This window comes from Stigmatopora argus, chromosome 11 (assembly GCF_051989625.1).
Source record: "Stigmatopora argus isolate UIUO_Sarg chromosome 11, RoL_Sarg_1.0, whole genome shotgun sequence".
Lineage (NCBI taxonomy): Eukaryota > Metazoa > Chordata > Actinopteri > Syngnathiformes > Syngnathidae > Stigmatopora > Stigmatopora argus.
In genome coordinates, this window is record NC_135397.1 from 14,360,928 (window position 1) to 14,383,775 (window position 22,848).

At 41.4% G+C, this 22,848-nt stretch overlaps 1 protein-coding gene across 1 annotated transcript in view; it reads left to right on the forward strand.

Annotated features, from left to right (window-relative positions):
* wdpcp (WD repeat containing planar cell polarity effector) overlaps positions 1–22,848 on the forward strand; it is a 76,638-nt gene that overhangs the window by 18,993 nt on the left and 34,797 nt on the right. Inside the window, exons 4-10 of the mRNA XM_077613036.1 lie at positions 1,605–1,649; positions 6,938–6,988; positions 8,474–8,544; positions 9,953–10,012; positions 10,215–10,329; positions 16,647–16,786; positions 19,058–19,249. Of these exons, the coding sequence (XP_077469162.1) occupies positions 1,605–1,649; positions 6,938–6,988; positions 8,474–8,544; positions 9,953–10,012; positions 10,215–10,329; positions 16,647–16,786; positions 19,058–19,249 (674 nt within the window). The remainder of the gene's footprint in view (positions 1–1,604; positions 1,650–6,937; positions 6,989–8,473; positions 8,545–9,952; positions 10,013–10,214; positions 10,330–16,646; positions 16,787–19,057; positions 19,250–22,848) is intronic.

A 22,848-nucleotide genomic window follows, 5' to 3' on the forward strand; every position in this document is an offset into this window, starting at 1 on the left:
TTTGTGTTTCTCACATCTTTTGTAGAAAATTGGGGCACTTTGTTAATTTTTAAAGGGTTTAGTTCAGGGATGGGCAACTATTCCACAAAGGGCCGCGGTGGGTGCGGGTTTTCATTACAATCCATCAAGAGGACACCTTTTCACTAATTTGGTGTCCTACAAGTGCAATCAGTGGATTTCTATAGAAATCTCATTGATCAAAGTGTCTGTGCCTGATCGGTTAGAACAAAAACCTGCACCCACAGCGGCTCACGAGGACCGGTTTGCCCGCCCCCGGTTTAGTTGCGTTTTTTTTTTTTAGGACCGTGGAACGTGGTACAGAATTTACATATAAAATATGGCTCGATTTCGGAAAAATTACAAAACATTGTTACAAAACAAGTTATGAAAACCATTAATTTTGTAAGTCGATGTACAACTGTATTTGGGTTTTATTGCAGATTTTTTCCACAAACATTAGGCTCTTTATAGACGGCCCTTCCAATTCAAAGAAGATTCGATAGTGGCCATGTGTTTGACATTTTTGTCACTTTCCATGCTCGGCAGCTATCTGTCCATCTCCTTCCATTGCGGCGTTTCTCCATTTTCTTGTTTTCTTTTTCTTCCACTCAGTTTTTTTACAGTCTACTGGACTTTCGAGGAAGATAGTGTTTTTTTTCTTTTCAGGTTTGAAAACATATGAATGTGACTCCACATGTCCTGTGTTGATCCAGACTGTCCTAGATACAAATTCAAGTCGGTCCATCTTTGTGGAGTTTGCATGTTCTTCCAGGGCCTGCGTGGGCTTTCTCCGGGTACTCCGTTTTCCTCCCACATTCCAAAAAACATACATGGTAGGCTGGTTGGACAACAACGTAAATGGTTCTTTGTCTCCTCGTGCCCTGCGATTGGCTGGCCACCAATTCAAGGTGTAATCATCATAACATTGATTTATACCTCTAGTTCATTTTTTAATAAAAAAAAGAACGGTGCTATAGTTTCCCATGTTTACGGTCCAGATTCATTAAATTACCGCTCAACATTAAATACACTCAGTTGTTCACAGTTTGTGTGGAGTATGGTGCGTCTGTGTGTAATGTGTGTTCGTTCTTTTTTATTTGTGTGACCTCAGCAGCAGAAAAAGTGTGAGCACGATAAAGAAATGATGTGTTGTGCGAATCTTGACTTTTGGGGCCTGCTGAAATAACGTTTAGCAGAAAAATGCTCACCTCTGCAGTTTGTGTTGCAGTGTGTGTTAACAGCTCATACATGTCTTTGTGATTCTATTTTCAATGTCTACGTGTCGGTTAGATTCTCCAAAAGGCCAAAATGGAAACAATTGTCTTTATTAACCCCAGCCCCCCCATCAATTTCTTTCTATTTCTTCTTCTTGGACCACCTTCCATCCAGGCAGGCCCTCCTGGCATGACGCCCCCACCCCTCTCCAGTGGTCTTATCTAAAGCACGTTTCTGGCAGACGGGACAGGCCGGTGCCTGATAGCGATTGTTTATCCCATGGTGCAAAAATTGCTGATTTGTCTTGTGCTGTTTTTTATTTCTTTTCTTTTTTTTTTTACCCTGACAGCGCGATGCTCATCTCTTTCTTTCCCTCTCTCGCCCCACAGACACAGATATTGGCACATATCAGTACTGCAATAAAGAAAAGCCAGGTAAATAGTGTTTATATCTGCTCTGTTTGTATTTCTGATAAGTTGTATTTGGATGCAAACACACACACGCACACGACTTAGATCCTGATTTTATTTAGGGGTAAGGTGGGTCTTTGATTATTCTTGTCTACACAGAGGTTGTGTTAGTCTGGGAGATTTACATGGTAAAACATGTGCACAGGTTGTTGTTATTATTACCACCAGGCTGATGTTGACCCGGGGTCCTGCCACAAAGCGATAGGAGAGCTAAACTGTTGACTTTCTCCTAGATCCCATAGCAAGGGGCCCTCCTCTCGTGGAGGCTGGCCATATATTGCCTGAGGCCAGGAGGATTCACATAAGCGGCACCTTTTTTGTCATTGGAGCTGTGGGGTTATTTCATCTTAACAGGCATCAATGATTGTGTCGTCATTTGTTGTTAATGTCATTTGCTGCACTGACAGCGATAGAGGTCCAATCCATTTACACCAAAAGGCTGAGCGGTTATCATTTCATATAGAACTCTATTGCTAAGCAAAACAACACCAGAACCAAAGTGTAAACATGTGTGCAGTAATTTTTTTCTCTGCGGATTTTGCATTTTGAGTTTAATTGTGATCTTGTTAAAATTCCTTCTAAAATTATGTTTGTTTCTTTTCCACAAATACACAGTTGCTTTATTCTTGGTTAGGCTGCCATGACAAAATGACTAATTGGAAACGAAACGATGATCAAATTAATCTATAACTATTTTGATAATGGATTTACCATTTAGAGATATTGTTGACATGAACATGGTCCAAGTTCTACTTTTTGATCTTTGCTAAAAAGTTAATATTTCTATTTTTAAGCATTTTTATTTAAAAATGAAGTGTTAATAAAACCAAATTAATAACAACAATCATGTTTTATGCAGTATATGAACAGATCAGTAGATTAATCACAAAAATCATCAGTAATTACTAGTTGACTATCAAAATTATCATTTGGGGCCGCTCTAATGTAAAGTCGCTATTTATTTATTTATTTTTTTAACAGCAGCCCCTTACCTGTCCTGGACACACAGTAGTGTGGTGACCTCTTGTTTTCTTTTAATTTAGTTTGAACTTTACTTCTTCAAATCGGCTTGTACAAGCAAAAGATATATGACGCATTTTCATTGTATTTTATTTTTGTCTCTAACTTCTAGTATAAGACAGTAAAATGTCTTAATTCTTCTTCTTTGTAGTCTGCCCTGAACCGTTTGCTTTTGCACTATTATGTGAGTGTGCATTAGTTGAGCGTCTTGTGCCCACTAGAGGGAGACCCAGGCTCATTGGACCGCCTCGGGGGTCCCCTGCAGCCAAATAGCCCACCAGAAGCCTTCCCCTCCCATCCACACCCAGCCTTCTCCTTGAGCAGGTGCCCATGTCTGGGCCTGTCAGCCGCCCCCAATACCCACCCCCTTATCTGATTAATACTGCTAATCCAGGGGATGTTCCAACTGGAAGGCTCGCCATCTTGCTGGCTGCGACCTGGCCAAGAGGCGCCATTGTGGGGCATGGTTTGCCAAAATGGTCCCTCGGGTTTATGATGGAGTTTGACATATGAAGTTGAGAATTAAATAATCAAATCATTGGCTTGCAGTGCCAGTGATAGACGCCCAATCAATTTTAACTGAGAGGGTTGGCAGTAATGAATTGCTGCACCCCCCCCTCTCAGTCAAAATAGATTGGATGTATGTCAACGTCAGTGGCACTGAAATGTTATTATTTACTGCCAGCACTCCCAGTTCAAATAATTTGGATCTATATCACTGTCACTGGCAACCAATGAGTTGGGAAATCTTGCCTGAAATCGAATAGTTTTTTTGTCCGAAGGAGCCATTTTTGACCAAATTCCAGTCCTAAAAATTTGGACCAAAAATGCCCCAACTATAAGGCTGTGAATGAGCCACGCGCGGGTGCAATTCCCACCGATGGTGGTATGATTGTGAGTGCGCACGGCCGTTTGTCTTTCTCTCTGTCGCCTACGGCTGACTAGCGATGAGTCTAGGTTGTAGTCTGCCTTTTAACCGATGTCAGCTGGGTTAGGCTCCAGCAACCCCCTGCAACCCTTTCGAGGATTCGTGGAATGGAAGATGAATGAATGAATATAGAGCTGTGCCATAACATAATATAGCCAAGATTACCAGTGTATTTTTGGTGATTTTATACATTTTGAAATATTGTAGTATAGTTACGCTGGCTTGTCATGATGATATCAGACATTGTGGAAAATGTCAACAGAACACTACTGACCGTGAAAATGTATTTGCCCCCTTCCCGATTTCTGAGTTTTTTGCATATTCATCGCACACAAATGTTTCAGATCATCAAACCAATTTTAGTATGACACAGAGATAACCCAAGGAAATGGAAAATGCAGTTTCTAAATGATGATTTTATTTACCAAGGCAGAAAAAATTACAAACTTGTCTGGCCTTCTGTGGAAAAAGTAATTGCCCCTGAACCTAATAAAGGGTTGTGCCACCTTTGGCAGCAATAACTGAAATCAAGCATTTATGATAATTTGTGATGAGTCTTTCACAATGCTTTGGAGGAATTTTGGCCCACTCTTCACTGCAGAATTGTCTCAATTCTGCAATATTAGAGGGGTTTCTAGCATGAACAGCCCATTTCAGATCACACCACAGCATTTGAATAGGATTTAAATCCGGACTTTGACTTGGCCACTTCAAAACCTTAACTTTGTATTTTTGAGCCATTCAGAGGTGGACCTCGTCATGCTCAATGCTCCAAGAGCGCTGAAGTTTTAGAGCACGAACTGAGGGCCGGACTCTCTCCCTCAAAATTTGCTGGTAGACAGCAGAATTTATTCTTCCATCAATTACAGCAAGTCGTCCTAGTCCTGAGGAAGCAAGGGAGCCCCAAACCACCGCCATGCTTCACTGTTGGTATACTGTTCTTTTTATGGAATGCTGTGCCATTTGGTCCCCGGACGTTTGGTCCCCGGACGTTTGGTCCCCGGACGTTTGGTCCCCGGACGTTTGGTCCCCAGACGTTTGGTCCCCGGACGTTTGGTCGCCGGGTTCGCTCGCTGTCAAATTATGAGAGAGAGAGACAGAGAGTTTACTGTTGAAAGCGAGCAACCATGTAATCTCTCGCTCTCAAAATTATAATCATGAGAGAGAGAGAGAGTCCGTTCTACCAAACGTCCGGTCGACGCCCCGTTCGTTCTACCAAACGTCCGGTCGACCAAACGTCCGGTCGACCAAATGTCCGGTCGACCAAACGTCCGGTCGACCAAACATCCGGGGACCAAACGTCTTTCGACGAAATGTCCGAGTGCCCATCAGTCCACAGAATGTTCTTCCAAAAGTGTGGAGGATCATCAAGACGTTTGATGTAAGATGAGCCTTTATATTCTTTTTGGACAGCAATGATTTTCGCCTTGGAACTCTGCCATGGATGCCAGCTTTGGCCAGTGTTTTTCTTATAGTAGAGCAGTGGTTTCCCAACCACTATGCACACCAGTGTGCCGTGAGCAATGGTCAGGTGTGCCGCGAGAAATTGCAAGAGGTGATGGTGCAGATGGTGGTGTCCCTTGGGAGTTTTTCAATGCTAAAAGTGTGCCGCAGCTCAAAAAAAGTTGGGGAAAACTGTAGTAGAGTCATGAACCACTGACCTTAACTGACGCCAGCAACCTCCTGGATGAGTCGTCGTTGCACTCTATGGAAGGTTTTGCACTGTTTCCAGTTCTCTCTATTTGTGGATAATGGCTCTGACAGAGGTTCACTGGAGCCCCAAAGCCTTGGAAATGGCTTTGTAACCTTTTCTAGACTTATGGATGTCCATCACTTTCAGATTTCTTCTTGAATTTCTTTGGATCGTGGCATGATGCTCTGATCTTGTAGCCTACTTCACTTTGTCTGACACATTCTATTTAAGTGTTTTCTTGATTCAACACATGTTGGTTATCAAGTGTAGGTGTGGCCTGTGAAATTGAACTCAGCTTTCCTACAATTGTGATTAGTGACAGTTATTCTGTGATTTAACAAAGGGAGGCAATTACTTTTTCACAGAGGCCCAGACACGTTTGTTATTTGTTCTGCCTTGGTAAATAAAATCATCATTTAGAAACTGCATTTTCCTTTTTCTTGGGTTGTTTCTGTGTCATACGAAAATTGATTTGATGGTCTGAAACCTGTGTGTGTGTGATACATATGCAAAAAACACAGAAATCAGGAAGGGGGCAAATACATTTTCACGACACTGTATCCATAGTATGTACAACAATTTCCAACAGCACTTTTAGCCTTTTTTCCAGAGTTTAACGGACAACTTGAATTAGTATGTTGTGTTCTGTATAGTATGTCTAGTATGTCATGTGTATTGTGCCAGGATATGTGAAACAGTCTTGAAGATCCCTGTACCAGGTTGAAATGTCAAGTCAATCATTCATAACGGCCATTTTGTCAAAATCTTGCATCAGTACCAATCTCACCAACTAAACCTTTTTTGGACATGTCAATTTGTAATAGGATGCATAGAAAAGTGTAATGCTTCCATACTAGAAATTGGTTAGGAAATTTGTCATTTACTGTATGTATTAAGCAACCATTTCGGTTTGGTGGACCTACTCTAACCCCAAGTTTTTGGGTTTGTTTCCCCCCACCCTGGTGTTTTTTCTTGACATGGCTTTAAGCAAGATACTGAACCCCACATTGCTCTTGATGCTGCGTCATCAGTAGGTGAATGAGGAAATAGTGACAATAGTGGCGTGCCTTGAACGCAGAAAAGTGCTATACATACAAGTGTAACTCCATGTTCCATTTTGAAGTGAATTCAATGACAGGAAAGTTGAGGAGAGACATCTCTCTCCTCTCCCACTCAATTGTGTGAAATGTTTTAATTATTTACAGATTCGCAAAAAATGAAGCCATACCTAATTGTAATAGGATGCAATATTGTATCCTAATCTGTGCATCCACCATCACCCACCGCTAAAGGACCGCCCAGCTGCGGGGAACCTGCCGTATTGCTCACGGCTGGGCATCTATTATACAAAGACCACATGGTATAAAAGACATAAAACGGATACATTCTACATACTGTAAAGTAGTAGGGGAAGCCAGAAAGCAGGGTTTCTGATTACATCATTCACTTTAAAACATATGAAGCATGCAAACAGATTTTTTTTGTCTCTAGTATCCACTCCTGATGAACTATATAGTGTTTGGTGATGATTTTCAGGATTCACCATAAAAACTGGAGTATCAGGGACCTCTCCATCTTGTAATGCTCAACTGTATTTTCCCCCCCACACAGCCAATACCCAAGAGCATCACTATTTCAATGAGAAAGTCCACTTTACTGAAGGTACAGTAATGATTTTGAGTCTTGGGCAAATCACTTCTTTTTATTCTCACCCTCCCACTCAACCAGTAGTGGAATACAGACTCTCTTATCAGGAGACGAACACTCATCACATCCCCCGCCCCGCAACGCCACAGAACCCACCACACCCTCCCTTCCTGCATTTACATAGTGTTTACCTCCTCCTCCCATGCGTTCTTAATGGAAAACTTTCCTTTTTATTTTCCAGATATTGCACTCCATTAAAAACAACAGTCCCTCTTTTTCCCCACTGTTCCCACCATTGAAGCTGAGGTCGTTTATATGTGGCCGCCAGCAGATACTCAAATTCAATTATGCGTTCTGTTTCCTCACGCTGCTCGGCCACCAGAGATGGAGAAGCCAACATGAAGGAGGCCTTTTGCGCCAAGCGAGAGGTGGCGTCAGGGAGATAACTTGAGTGCGCAGCAATTAAGTACGCGCTATCCTCGAGGACCTGTTTTTGAAAGGACGTTGGCCTACTCCGGGCTGAAAGCGGCCGACTTAACACTTCCACTCGCCGCTCTGGGGACCATGCCACTGTAATGGAAAACCACTTTATTGTCGTATTGCGCTTTAAAACATGGTGTTTGCAGATAAACATACACTTAACAGCTCTGATTGTGTTGATAATCATACCAGAGACATAAAAATGTAATTCCGTTTTCCCAAATTAATGGCATCCAACCCATATTGATTGGGAGAGATGGCAGCTACATGTTTTAAATGGGAAAAAAACAGAAAGAGGTAAAAAAAAAGAAGTAGATATCCTCAAATTATCTCATCCCATCTCATTTTCTGAACCGCTTTATCCTCATTAGGGTCGCGGGGGGTGCTGGAGGCTATCCCAGCTGATTCCGGGACAGAGGTGGGGGACGCCCTGAATCGGTGGCCAGCCAATCGCAGGGCACAAGGAGACGGACAACCATGCACACTGTCACACTCATACCTAGGGCCAATTTAGTGTCCAATCAGCCTACCATGCATATTTTTGGAATGTGGGAGGAAACCGGAGTACCCGGAGGAAACCCACGCAGAACATTCAAACTCCACACAGATGGACATGATCTGGATTTGAACCCAGGACCCCAGAGCTGTGAGGCTGATGCGCTAACCACTCGCTCCACCGGGCTGCCGCTGTTTTATTGATCAGTAAAAATAGCCATTAACCCTAAAAAGGGTTACACACACGTCTTTATTCCCCCATTTCACATCTGTACAGTACTTTTTAAACAATAGCCTCGTTTTTTAATTAGTACCCTTAGTTATTCAGTTTTTTTCCCTAACATAATTAGCATCACTTCCATCTTGGTTGTGTTGTCACCACCTTTTATTCACCGCATTGACCCCCTGTCAGACTTCAGCTAAATACGTTTGGATTTTGTTCGCATTCTTCCTCCTTTTTCTCTCCAGTTTCCACTTGTTAAAAAGTTCAAGTCACATGATCTCCGACATGGTTTTGTCTTCTAGCTCGAGGCTACTTGTGGACCCCTGCGAACCGTCGTCCGGAGAGGCTCCGCGATTCGCTGAAGGAGCTAGAGGTGCCCGCCTCTGTCGTTCAACCCCCGTCTTTCTCCCTCGGGGGATTTTCTGAGTTTTCCCTTTCCGAAACGCTTGATTGATTAACAAATAGGGGCATTCTCTCTGTGCGCTACCTCTGGCCTTCACTCTCCCCGTCATTCGCGTTTGTTCTCTTGCCTCCCTGCTCCTCTCTCATCACCTCTCTTTTGGCCCCGCTCTGTCATCGAGGGGGATATTTGAGGGGATCAGGGGACTCGCCGGCTGCCCCCTCATCCCTTCCCCATCCTCCCTCCTCTTCTTCCTCCTTTTCCTTCCTCTCCCTTCATTCACTCCACCGCCTACCCCAGCCACCCTCGCCCCTGTACTTGGGGCACCAGTACAGACCTGGCTTTGTTTGCTGGAACCTGTCTGTGACTACATACACACACATTTACACACACACGCACACAGACGCGCACACACTGCTCGCTCGTGAGTATTGTTTGAAAGTAGGAACACATAGCTTACCTCCACGCCCTCTCCTCCTTCTCCGTTCTTCTCTCCACCCATCCAATCACCGCAGCAGGGTTTGGAATGTGGCAGGAATGACTGACATTACACACACAAAAGTAGTCTGGGCAAGCTGTAGAACCTGTGTTGGCAATTGTCCGCTTATGTGTACCACCTGCACAATTAATGGAAGTGGGTTTGACTGACATAGATTCACTCTCCACTCTTAAAATACACTTACTAACCCCTTTATAGGACAAGTGACTCTTTTCGTTAATATGAAAAAAATACTTTAACTCGTAAAGGACTGAAATCAAAAAATGTTAACAGCATATTTCATATATAGTGTGACCTAAATGAACCAAAATGTGATGTCCACAATTGTGGTCGTTCGGTCTCATTCATTCATTTGTTTGCTGAACCACTTATCCTCACAAGGGTCGCGGGTGGTCCTGGAAGCCTATCCTAGCTGGGCACAGGGAGATGAACAACCATTCACACTGACACTCATACCTAGGGGTAATTTAGAGCATTCAACAAGCCTAAACTCCATGTTTTGGGGGTGTGGGAGGAAACTGGAGTACTTGGAGAAAACCCACGCAAGCGCGGGGAGAACATGCAAACTCCACAAAGTGAGGACAGACCTGTGTTTTAGAGTGGATGTGGGAATAAAGAAGCTGCTTTACCAGTGAGAGACACTAGTACAGCTCTTGTTCTCGATGAGTGGAGAAAGCGATGCCAGTGTAATAAAGCAGAAAAGCTACTCTGCACAGTCAATTACCTAATATGTTTCGATCAATCTGTTTTTCGTGTTTATAATCTGGTGAGGGATAACAGAATAGGGAGATGTCACGTGCTATGCTTGACCCATTTGGTTTAGGATTATGACTGATAGTGACCTGTTTCTTTTCTATTGCCTAACCCTTTATGCTTATTCAGGAACTTTTGCAGACCAACACCTGCGTTCAAACCAGATGGAGGAACACCTACTGTTGCCAGGTACACACAAAAACACACACACGGATATGCGCATGCACACTCTTATTTCAACCTTATGTACCTCTACCTCATGGTCCTCCCAGAGCAGGCCACAAATTAGCAGGTCCACTGCAGTTTGCTCCTTGCCTTTTTTCCCCTGTGTGTATTCCCCACTCTAATTTGTTGTGTGTGTGTGTGTGTGTCTCTCTCTCTCTCTCAATAGCTGCTACTTAGCAGTGGCATACTGGTAACCTTGACCCTCAACGGACCCCAACTTGATCAAGTGTGCATCGACCGAGTGTTGGTGGTGCGACTGCCAGGTGACACCGTGACTGAGGGTTAGTGAGAGAAAAGCAAGCATAGTAGCTCTTGCCTTTTGTCTTTCATAGTTATCAGATATTACACCTATAGACACCACCTGATTTGGACTGGGCGATTTTAAAATCCAGATCAGGGATAAACAAAAATGTTAGTGTGATTTTGGTAATTAGTTGTGGAAAGTCATTAGATCTTTTTTTTAAAGGAATTGGATTCAGTGAGTATCATATAATTTTCTATTATTTATTTTCATTTCATTTGTTATTATTGAGGCAGCCCGGTGATGAGTGGTTAGCGCGTCAGCCTCACAGTTTTGAGCTCGATGGTTAAATTCCCAGTTCGGAACTTCTTGTGTAGAGTTTACCTGTTCTTCCTGATTGTGTGGGTTTTCTCCTTTTGCTTTCCGTTCCTTACCACATCCCAAAAACATGCAGTAGGCTGGTTGAACACTGAGTATGAGTGGTTGTCGGTCTATTTGTGCCCTGCGATTGGCTGGCCATCAATTCCTATAGTTGACTGGAATAGGATCCAGTACCCCTCATGACCCTTGTGAGAATAAGTGGTTCAGAAAACGAATGCATGAATGTATATTTTTCCATACATAGTATGTTGTTGTGGAAATATATTGTATATTATTCCATATACTATATAGATATCGTCTATCAAACTACCCAATGTAAAACTCAAATCACTTTTCAAGGGTCTTCCATTGACACAAATGAGTATTTACACATAAATAATTTCTTTAAAAAAATGTTAGAAATGCTCCCAATAGGAAACCACGATAAAGTTGTGCTCGACAATGCATTTCAAATTGGCCCCACTACTGTCTCAACTCAGATTTTTGTTGGATATATTAGTTGGGTCGCAAAGTAAGGTTGATGAGTAAAAATGTTTGCTTTGTAACAAGAAAAGCATGAAGACCGTTAGGCTGCAAAATTCCATAAATTCCCCTCTATGTTATTAAGCAAGAGAAAAAAGCGGTGGCTTGCGGTCTGACAAATACAGTTGGAAACGTCAAATTTACAACGTTTGGAGTTTAATTTAATGGCTGCCACTGATGCCAAGGTGTCGAAACCATTTTTACAAGGAGGGAATAATCAACGCCATTCAAAATGAATTCAACGTCTATTATCGCCAATGGGACTGAAACGTGACCATTTATTCCCTGCTCCTCACACATGGAACCACATTTTTAATCACATCCTTTTATTTCCACGGTCACACACACACGGTCACACACAATACAGGTGCCACAGGTGAGCAAGCCGTCTCTGGTAGCTAATTGCGGACAAATCCTTTTGTGTTGTGTGTCCAGGGGCCTTCTCTTAAGAGCATCCATCAGTGTTTTTCCTCCATTGCGGGTTCCTCCAGGGGGTCCCGCACCCCACTTTACCTTATCCCTCTGCCTCCCCTCCCTTGCCACTTGCCCTTGCTCAGCAGAGAATAAGCGGCAACCCAAATCTGCTAATTATTTCTTTGTTTCTGTATCATTTTTTTGCTCAAAACATAGCTGTCTCGCTTGGCCTCAAGACACACGATAAAGCCGCGCTCTCGCATACACATCCGCCTTTTGTAAATGTAATAAAAGCTATCTTTTGCAAAGACAAGGGACTGTTTGCAATGCTTTGTCTCCTTAAAAAATACATACATATTACACACAGAATAGAAACGCACTGGTAGCCCACAGGTAGTCACGTGATAGGCCGCCTCCTACTGCGCTAATTATTAGCGTAATGCTTGTAGGAGCGGGCGTGGGTGAATTCGGGGCGGGGGGGTCTGATGATGGGGATTGTGTGGGAGTGTAGCTCTCTTCACATCTGTCACTCGCTAAATTAGGATGGTTAGGTAATCAGAGGACGAACACTTGGGAGTTCACTTCGCCACGTGCAATTAAGACATACAGTTTAGAGTTTGTGTGTGTGGGTGTTCTGTGGAAACATGTTGCAAAAAGTTACATAATAGTCGCTTATCCTCATAGGAATCACGTGAGTGTTGGTGCCTATCCTCACCAACAACTGGCAGTAGCCGGGGACTATCCTGAATTGGTTGCCAGCCAATCGCAAGGCAAAAGGAGACTAACAACCGTGCATTTAGACACTCATACCTAGGGACAATTTTAGAGCGTTTAACGAATTTACCATTAATGTTTTGGGGAACCCACACAAGCACAGGGAGAATATGCAAACCCACCTGAGATTAAAGCCTCGATCTTAGAACTGTGAGGCGGACGTGCTAACCACTCTTGTCACCGAGGCACTCCGAGAATAAAGTTGTATTCTTTATGTACAGTGGTACATCTACTTACGGAATTAATTCGTTCCAGAAGTAGTTTTGTAACTTGGATTCTTCGCAAGTAGAAGCATATTTTAAATTGAATTAGCATAATTCACTTCACGATCTTTAAAGCTCCCTACAATCTATTTTGTATGAAATATGTATTCAAATCTAAGTTTGTGGGCAACAAAAACAGAAGAATATAGGGAAAAAATTTTAAGACATTAAAATGAATAAGAAATACAAAGACATTTTCCAATGGGGTGGAATTGGTGTGCCATCTGAGTAAACATACAGACCCATGCACGCAAACACACAACTATAAAAAAAGGTTTTAGAACTCCATGACAAACAGAATAAGTGCCCACAAAGCGAGCGTTTGGTCGGATGGTCCGCTCATTATCCGGTGGGGGCCGTTACCCCGACCAGGACGGCATTCGCGTCCGCCAGGAGCGTCCCGTTCGCGGGCCGAGCTTGCCCCGTGCTGCCCTTGTCGCACACAGTGGCCGTTGTGCCGATCGGCCGGCTCAAACATCGGCGCTAAGAGTATCCGGAGAAAACCCACACAAACCTGGGGAACAGGCAAAGTGAGGACCACAGTGAGGACTGACCTGGGTTCAAACCCTCGACCCCAGAACTGTGAGGCCGAAACGCTAACAAATCAAACCTATATTGAAATAAGATGAGATAAAAAATCAAGTTAAAATTTTTAATGATAATAACTAATGAAACAGGCCTAAACAAAAGAGATATTATGCATAACTTTTATTGCACCTGCGTTTGAGGTGACAATTGTAATCAAACCATTTCTGTAAATGTCTCTGACACTTCTCTATGTGCCAACACATATTTGGGCACAGTATAAGCCAAAAGTCCACCACCACTGCTCAGGTTGTCTCAGAACACTTTTGCCCACGTCTATAATATTTTTAGGTTGAAGTTGTTTGTTGTTATTTTTTTTAATTTTTTTTTTAAGTAATTATAAGAGCGCTGCCTTTTGTAGCAATCTGAGAATAGTATCATATTTACAAAGTTAATTTGGTTGGGTTAAATTTAATTTTATTGAAGAATACAACGTTAATTTGGTTGGGTTAAATTTAATTTTATTGAAGAAACATTCAAATTTGACATTATTTGAGGAAAAAAACTGATGGAAAACAAAAAGGTTTTATTTTGTATTTCATTAGAAAGAAAATTGCGGATAATGTAATCCTGGACCGGATGTTAAAGTGGAACAGGCTACTAGATGCATCCCCCTCTAACACCACTGAAACAACGTAGGTTTGACTGCGTAAAAGTTTATTTGAGTTTGACTGATTTTCTCTGCAGTCAAATTGTTGACATATTCAAACAAACGGGTGCTTTTGATGTTGCAGCGTCTTTATGTCTCATATTTATTGAGTCCATCCTTTGCCAGCTGCCCTTTTTGTTTCAACGTGCCATAGAAACAAACTCCTTTTTAATATGCGAATGGAGAAGATAATCCCGTTTATGCGACTCCCGGATTAGAATAAACGCAGCCAGACTTGTGAGGAGCCAGTGTGTCCCAGCCAGGTCCACCATCTTTCTTCTATGCCTTAGTGGTGTAACAATGGCGGATAATTCTCCTTTATTCAACTTTGTCCGCGTTCTCCACGGCCGTATTTCCGTTGCATCATAGTGAGGGCTAGATTACATATGTTTGCTCCATCAAAGAATTAGCCGCGTCCTTTTTGGCCGACGAGCCGCCCATGTGCTCCGCGATTAAGCGTCCTTAAGTGATTTTTCATAGCCGGTTTCATTTACTGCTGTTTTAAATGTGCTTTGGCTAAGCCCATTGGCCTCTTATGTCAACACGCTGCTCAAGAGATGGAATTAAATGGATTTAGAGGGGGATGTGCCTTCCAGTTTATGTGCATCTGTGTATGTGTGTGCATGCGTGAATTTGTATTACATTTGTTTATGCTGGCGGGTGAGTGCTTGCATATATTTCATATGGGAGTGTGTTGGATATGTTTATGTTGATTTTGTGTGAAAAGGGCTGCTTTTTGTACATGCTTGCAGTGTTTGTGTGAATGTCTGGACTCCAAAAAGCAAAACAAACACATGGTCTCAAGTTGTGTGCACTGTCTGCTTTCATGTAATATTGTTCGTTTGGGAAGCAATGGGCCTTTCAAAATTAAAGACCAAAAATATTCAATTAAGTTTGTACTCTTTAATAAAAATATAACTTTTTAAAAAAACTATATTTACTGTTTTGAGCGGCCCAGTGGACGAGTTGTTACCATGTCGGACTTACAGTTCTGGGGTCAAGGGTTCAATCCCAGGTCATTTCTCACTGTGTGTAGTTTGCATGGTCTTACCGGGCTTGTGTGGGTGTCCTCCGGGTACTCTGGTTTCCTCTCACATTCCAAAGACTTGCATGGTAGGCTGGTTGGACACTCTGAATTGTCCCTAGGTATGAGGGGGAGCGTGAATGGTTGTTAATTTCCCCAATATTTTTTGGCAAAAAAAGCTCTGCGATCGGCTGGCCACCGATTCAGGGTCACCCCCGCCTCGTAGGCTCCAGCACCGCCCGCGACCCTTGCGAGGATAAAGCGGTTCAGAAAATGAATGAATCATTTCTAAATCATTTATATTATTAGAAAAAAAATGTATATTTACAAAAAATACACTTAAAATCAAAGATTTAAAACTATTTTATCAAGACGCAGAGGTTTTGATTGATTGATTTTTGTTTCTCGAAAAAACATCAATGTTAGAATAAAATCATTCTTCAACAGAAAATGTAATAATACAAAGAGAATGAATATGCAATTCTTTGCAAAAAAAATATTGGGGAAATTAACATAAAAAATGTTAATTGATATATACAGTATTTGGCTTGTTCTAAAAGCAGCCCTTTTCAAAAATACACAGTGAGAAAGTAATTTGAAAAATGTAATATGAGATGATTTTACGGAAAAAAAGACATAATACGGTATATGGGGGGGTTCCTTGTACAGTATGTTGACATATGCTCATGCTGATTTTTGCAGTTGTGCTTGTGTTCGGAAGGGTGGGGGTATGTTTGAAGGGGGGTCATGTCCGTCTGGACTCTTAATACCGAAAGGGCCACCTGGTCCGACATTGGCTGCACAGACCGCTCTCATATCCTCTCCTTCATTTGGGAACGAATGGGATTAATTCTAATCCCGTTTATAGACACCCGTCGAGATCAATACTAAACTGCATTTAACTTGATTTGCCTTTAATCTATCACAAAGATGCTTAGTATACTGCATTAACCGTTGCGACTAAAAGCCACAGATCACCTCCTAACTCTAAATTTTCTAATGGTGTTTAAACCACAGGGGCATTTTGCACATACCAATGTTTCATGATCCCAAAACTCGGCATACAGGGACAGCGGCAAGGCGCCTGGCCTGGTTTTGTGTTTTCAACCCGTCTTTTCACCTCCTTTTGGACTATTTGCATATTAATTTGGAATTCATTTGAAGTGTAATCATAGTAGCACCCTCCGCGTGTATAAATACACACATACACGTATACATAGCGTGGTTAATTGTGGGTTAGATTTCCAAATCTCAGGGTGCAGCCTTACTCATTCAACTCAAAGCAGCATATCTGAGAGACATGTGTTACAGCCCCCCTTCCTTCGTTGCCATTTAATTGCTTTCATAAACAGATTAATTTGAAGGAGAGTGGGGGTGTTTAGGTGCGGTGGTGTGTGTGTTGGGGGGGTTCTTAATTGCTAATCAGCGTTTCAATGCGGCTGCTGAAAAGTTGAACGGCTCGAGTGTTTTCATATAAAATAACACCAATAACATAAAAAGCCTCGGAGCTTGTCAAGCAGAATGGTTAAGAGAACTGGGAGATGGGGGTGAGGAATGGGTACCAAGATTTCACGAAATATTGCACTAATAGTATTATAACACATCCAGATGCTTCAATTTATCGGGTGCCATTGATGGCGATAGACGCTCGATCCGATGACTGGTGGCGGCCTATCACAGTCCAAATTGATTGCCCTCATTGAAAATGACACATGATCATTCAATTTTTTTATGGTTTGTTTCAGCCGTTTTGGGCGATGGGCTGCTCGTGTTGTCCTTTCTGAAGCAAAGTCAATTGGCCGTCATCTTCCTCAACAAGAAGGACAGGGACCACACCTATGAAACTGGAAGGGACATAGAAAAGATTTCGCCTTCCACAATCAAGGTAAATCAAATTTACTTGTATAAGTACAAAATACATTTTTAAAAAGCATTTTGGGGAAAATGTGTACACCAGTAACAAACGCAACATACACACATTGGCATACCCAACTTATACGTTTTTCTCATATTTTATACGTTTTTTTGATCATTTCAAATTGTAACAATAACAACTTTTGTATGGGAAGTGCGTTTTTTTGTAAAGGCGATCTCGTTCTACCCATTTCAGCTCTAATCCGTAGTGTAGTGCATACAAATGGCGCACCAACTGATTGAGCACTACGTCCACTTTGGGTAAAATTTTAGACTTTTAAGTGCGCCCCTACTGAGTAAATATGTGCCGCGTTGCATTTGTATGTATGGTTTATTGGCACTTAATAAGGGGAATTGCAATAATTAATAAGGGGAGCAAATGTTGCCATAAATGTTTTAGTTAAACTATTATATTTGCTAAGTTTATCAGTTTGAACATTACCGTGTTTTCCAGGCACTTTTTTCGCAGTTTCGCTGGGCTTTGAACTTATACCCAAGTGCGACTAATATGTTTTTTTTTCACTCTTTCTGCCAACAACTTTGCATGTTTTCTTTTTGGAGTTTAATTTATTTAATAAAGGGACAATACATATTAATGAACATATTCATATTCATGTCATTGAACATATATTTTTTAATATTTAAGACTATAGCCGAAGGTTATAGTTAGCCACAAAACTGTTCATATGTTACATTAACAGGTCCATATTTTTATATTATTCCTTAATGTTTATATATAATCATAGTAATTATAATGTGTTCTTCGTTTCTGATAAATTAAATAAATAAATATTCATATTCATGTTAATGAACATATATTTGTAAATATTTAAGATTATATCTGAAGGTTATAGTTATCCACCAAACTGTTCATATGTTACATTAACAGGTCCATATTTTTCTATTATTCTTTAATGTTTATATATAATCATAGTAATTATAATGTGTTCTTTGTTTCTGATAAATTAAAATAAACTGCCCCCAAAAGTGCAACTTACACTCCAGTGTGACTTCTAGTTAGACAAATACAGTAAATATATTTCCTTTGTAGTGTATTCAATTACTTATAGGTGATAACATGATTTATAAATTATTGTAATCCGTTTTTATGTATGTTTAACACAACTTCCCAACACCTGAGGCAGCTGCAACCATCAACTTCAACCTCAGCATCATTGGCTCATACACAACCTTTCTGTTTTTCATCTTTTATTATTAATGTCTATTTTTGTTCTGTGAGGCTTCATTTTAGCCAGGTGCATATTTTGGGGGAAGGTCTGCCACGCTTCCTTTCATAATGAGCTCTCCTGGCACATTTTGCCTTGGGTCGAACATTCACAACAGCAAGAGACACAACTCATTCACTGCCTTCGATCGCTGATAACCATGCTAGTCAAAATAGATTGGAAATCTACCGGTGTCAAATGCAGCCAACGAGTTATTTGACAGAATGCCTGTCATAATGCTCCTTCATAAACACGCAATCGGTAACCTTTGTTTCTATCCGCAAGACATGACATGTCAAGCTGCCAATGAAGAATAAGAGTGAGGGAGACAATTAGCTTATAGGTAGCGAACTAAGTCTTGTTTGAGTGAATGACGGATGGACACGTCCAAAAGATAAGAAGAGCGATCAGAATAAATTGAGTTTTTTAGATCAATAAGAGGTTTCGGTTCAAACTAAGGAGCATTCACTTGTGAAATCAGGAGCAGGATGTCCAAAATGACATTCCATTCCATAAAGCAAAATGTGTTTGTTAAAACTTATTTCTGTGTAGTAGCGTACCCATCTGAGCTTCACTGTTGCATGCGTTTGTGTGTATGGAGCTGAATGAAAATGATGGCAGCCTAGTAGACGATAAAGGGAACAAAGTGTTGCCCAAAACCGCTGAATGGGAGATCACTGACAGATTGGGGAAAATGGGGGGAGGGAATCAGTGGTTTAATAATAACACACTATATCTATCCTTCGCACATGCCCTCTCATCTTTTCCTAGATATATATTTATATATTTTCTACCAGCGTTTGCTGGTCAGCAATAAGCAGAAAGCACTTTTCTGCCGGGCTGGATTAGTTTAGCCCCCCTCTTCCTTCCTCGACTCTCCTCCAGCTTAGCCCACTGGACCAGGGCGATATGTGCATCTACTGTGGAAAGTGGGGGTGTTGTGTTGCGTCCAGCATGTAGTGTGTAACATGGCGAATACATACTCAAGAATTTTGCATGTGTTTTTGTTCTCTTAGGTGACAAGTGTGGAGGTGCCAGGATGGGCGCATCGCTTCCATCAAGGCCTTGCACTAAACTTGATGCAGGACTTAGCACTGTGTTGGTGGAGGTCCAGTGATCATGATGAGGGGCTGTGGCCCTGGACCTCCAAAAATGCGCATGGGAACAACCTGGTTCTGCTCAGCTGCTCATCCATGGAAAGTCTCAAGGTGACGACTCTTGTTGTGGAAGTATGTGGCAGGATAAGAAGGTGATAGACATCCAATCCATTTTGAATACAAAACTGACTACAGATTATTGCCCACCACTCTCAGTAAGAATGGATTGGAAACCTATGACAGCCAATAGCTGATAATGAAATAGAAAATGGTTTTTTCTCAATCTTATAATAATAAGGAATTTATACTTTATAAACACCTTTCTAAAAGACTCCAGTACAAAAACAAACATTGAAACACTTAGAAAAAAATATCAAGACACAAACAGTATCAAATACTGCTGAAAACTAGAGGAAAAGTTGAATGGAATAGGCATTTTATATCATAAATGCACAAACAGGTCTGAGTCAACTTTTCACACTGCAGTAGACGTTCTGTCTCTTGAGGAACTATAGTACTCATCTGCTGCTATTAGGGGGGGTCTGGTAGTGACCATCCATTGGCATTTGATATTCGTAAAATTTTTAAATAAAAAAAAATTGTTAATTTAGAAAAAAAAATGACCCCTCTAGTCCAAATGGGTTAGATGTCTATCACCATCAATGCCAGCGAACGGGTTAACATTTTCCATCAGAATGTTTTTTTCAGTGCCGTTTCCGCTCTTGCTTGCATGGTTGTCGGGATGTTCGTAACCGATAGGGTTCCACCTCTCTCATTGCAACTCGTTTTTCGCACCTTCCATGCATGAATATGCAAAAGCTGAGACTAAGCCGGCACAGCAGCATGAAGCGCGAGTGACGCCCACACGCAAAATCTTCCCGGCCTATGGCGAGGACCCTCCAGCTCAACCAGTTGCCCCGCCTCCCCCCAAAAAAACACGAAAGATCCCAATTTACCGATGAGGGGCTTAACTATGCACATACTTAAATATGCCCCACGTTAAGGCGAGAATGTGGATGAGCGTTTCCAATCAACACATGAATATTGAAATCATCAAAAGCAGATGCTGCGAGTCAGTTCTTTATTCTTAATTTTTAGAAGTGTTTATCACACTCCTTCACCACTTTTTGGTGTATCCCCAGCATTTGTTTCTCAGATGTGCGGTGTGAAATGGAGCAAACGCTTTGCAAAAGTGACTTGAATCGCTTCCAGCTAGTATATGTGTTCCAATTTTGTCCGGCATTCTAAACCCATTTTCTTCTCAGTCTCTCTGCATTCAGAAAAGTCAGGCTTTCACCCCTCCCTTCATTCATATTCCCCTTCTCCTCTTCATTTTAAATCAGTGGTTCTTAACCAGTGGTTCTTAACCTGGGTTCGATCGAACCCTAGGGATTCGGTGGAGCCTCTGCCGCGGAGGTCAAGACACATCGACTCGTTATGTCTATTCACGATAACATGCCCCGCTTGACCATCCCTGGCCGCAGATGCTCATGTGACATTGCTTGGGCAATCAGTGCTGTGAGGAATTTATATATCTTGAATTTGAGCAAGAACATATTTTATTTTACACTAAAGTTGGTGGGCGGCCCGGGGGATGAGTTGTTGGCGCGTCGGCCTCACAGCTTTGGGGTCCTGGGTTCAAATCCAGGTCGGTCCACCTGTGTTGAGTTTGCATGTTCTCGACGGGTCTGCGTGGGTTTTCTCCGGGTACTCCGGTTTCCTCCTACATTCCAAAGACATGCACAGTAGGCTGATTGGACACTCTAAATTGCCCCTAGGTATGAGTGTGAGCGTCAATGGTTGTTTGTCTCCTCGTGCCCTGTGATCGGCTGGCCACCGGTTCAGGGTGTCCTCTGCCGCTGGCCCGAAGTCAGCTGGCATAGGTGTATTGATTGACTAGCATAGGGCAAAATGTCAGAGTAAGCCAGTCAGAGACAATAAAAAACACCCTACAATGGCAAGTGCGGACCACACTGAGAGTGGAGGCTTTCTGTAATTCAAACATTACTGGGGGTGCTGGAGTCTAAGCTTGCCAACTATGGGCACGAGGCATGGGACACCTTGAATTAGTGGTCATCCAAACATTTTATCCTTAAAGCTTTATCCCTAAAGTAAAGTAACATAGTTACTTTAAGTAACGAGTAATGGAATTTGATTACGTTTTCACAGAAATAACAATAACTATATCTCTTTACTTTTCGAAAGCAGTAACTTGACCAACACTGGTTCTTATATAGTGGCACCAAGCATTAGTTGAAGCCTTCTTCATCAGAGTTTTTATTGAATTTACAAAGCAGCTCTTCTTGTCAGAGCTAGCAACCAACAGCCATGTTGTAAAAAAACAACTGTAGATATTGATTCTATTATGCCTAACTTGCCATGGTTAGTCTTTAAATATTCTTCTGTAGTGGCACCATGGGTGTTCTCTCAAAAAGTTGGCCTGTACCTGTAGATAAATCTCCTTCTCATTGTCGGGAACATTATCGTTATAGGTGTGTTCCAAAATGTACACTGAGCACGTGCTACTTTGCACTAAAACACTGAGTGTTTTTCATATACATATAGTAACACACACCCAAAGTGGCAACGTGACAATGATGCTCCAGGTTGAAAATTGAAAGCAAAGCAATGAAACAAGTAAAAAAAAAAGTTAAACTTATTAGCCTATGAAATACATGAATTAGATCCTTCTTTATTATAGCTGCATGATTCAAAAGGAGAAAATATGGAGCCTTTGTTCTGAAATATTAATACGTACATACAAAATTGTCCTCCTGCTTTCCAGAAATGTCATTCAAAAGAAGGATTTTCTATTAAGACAGTCCTACTAGTGCACTGAATTGTCCTATTAGTATATATATATATATATATATATATATATATATATATATATATATATATATATATATATATATATATATATATATATATATATATATATACATATATACCAAGGATACTGAATAAATTTCATTTCAATCAAAAAAAATAAAAACACATTCTGCATTTTTCTTAATGAAATGTAAACAACAGATGAAGGCTTTCGTCCCAACAGGCACGCGTGTATGTAATTTTATTTTTCCCCCCTGTTATCTGTTGCCAAACACTTTCCCTACACTTGTTTGATCTGTATTTGCTGGTTTTAATTAATATTGACATTGGCAGTGCTGCATGGCTGTGCAACAAGAAACATCTTAAAAAGACGCTTCTCCTGAAATGAAAACGTTTAGTTTGGAAAGAGGAGGAAAAGGGAAGCAAGTATTTTCATTTCTTCATTACTGTAGGAACACCAACGGATGAATTAGATGGGTAAAATGTGGATTTGCTTCAAGAAATTTAAAGATCCGGTTTTGAGATTTAAAAATATATATATTGTCTGTGTTGTGAACAGAAAGCCATTGAGGAATGGATCCACAACAAATTCAGAAGCAGAAATATGAATGAATAGGTGATTTATTTAAACACGCCTAAAAAGGCAAGTATGACAAAGTACAACAAAGGTAGCAAGACCAAGTCGGTGAATAAACTAAAGAAAAGGCACTCATGGCCAGAAAAGTCCAAACTAAGGTGTCACGCAATCTATGCGGAATAATAAGGTACAAAGATTTTGTTCTTTGGTTTCGAAGTCTTAGTAATTTTTTGAAAACCTTGCCTCAGTTGTTAAAATTTTGCTAGTGCACTGTCACTCCCCGTCTCAGCCTGCTTACCTG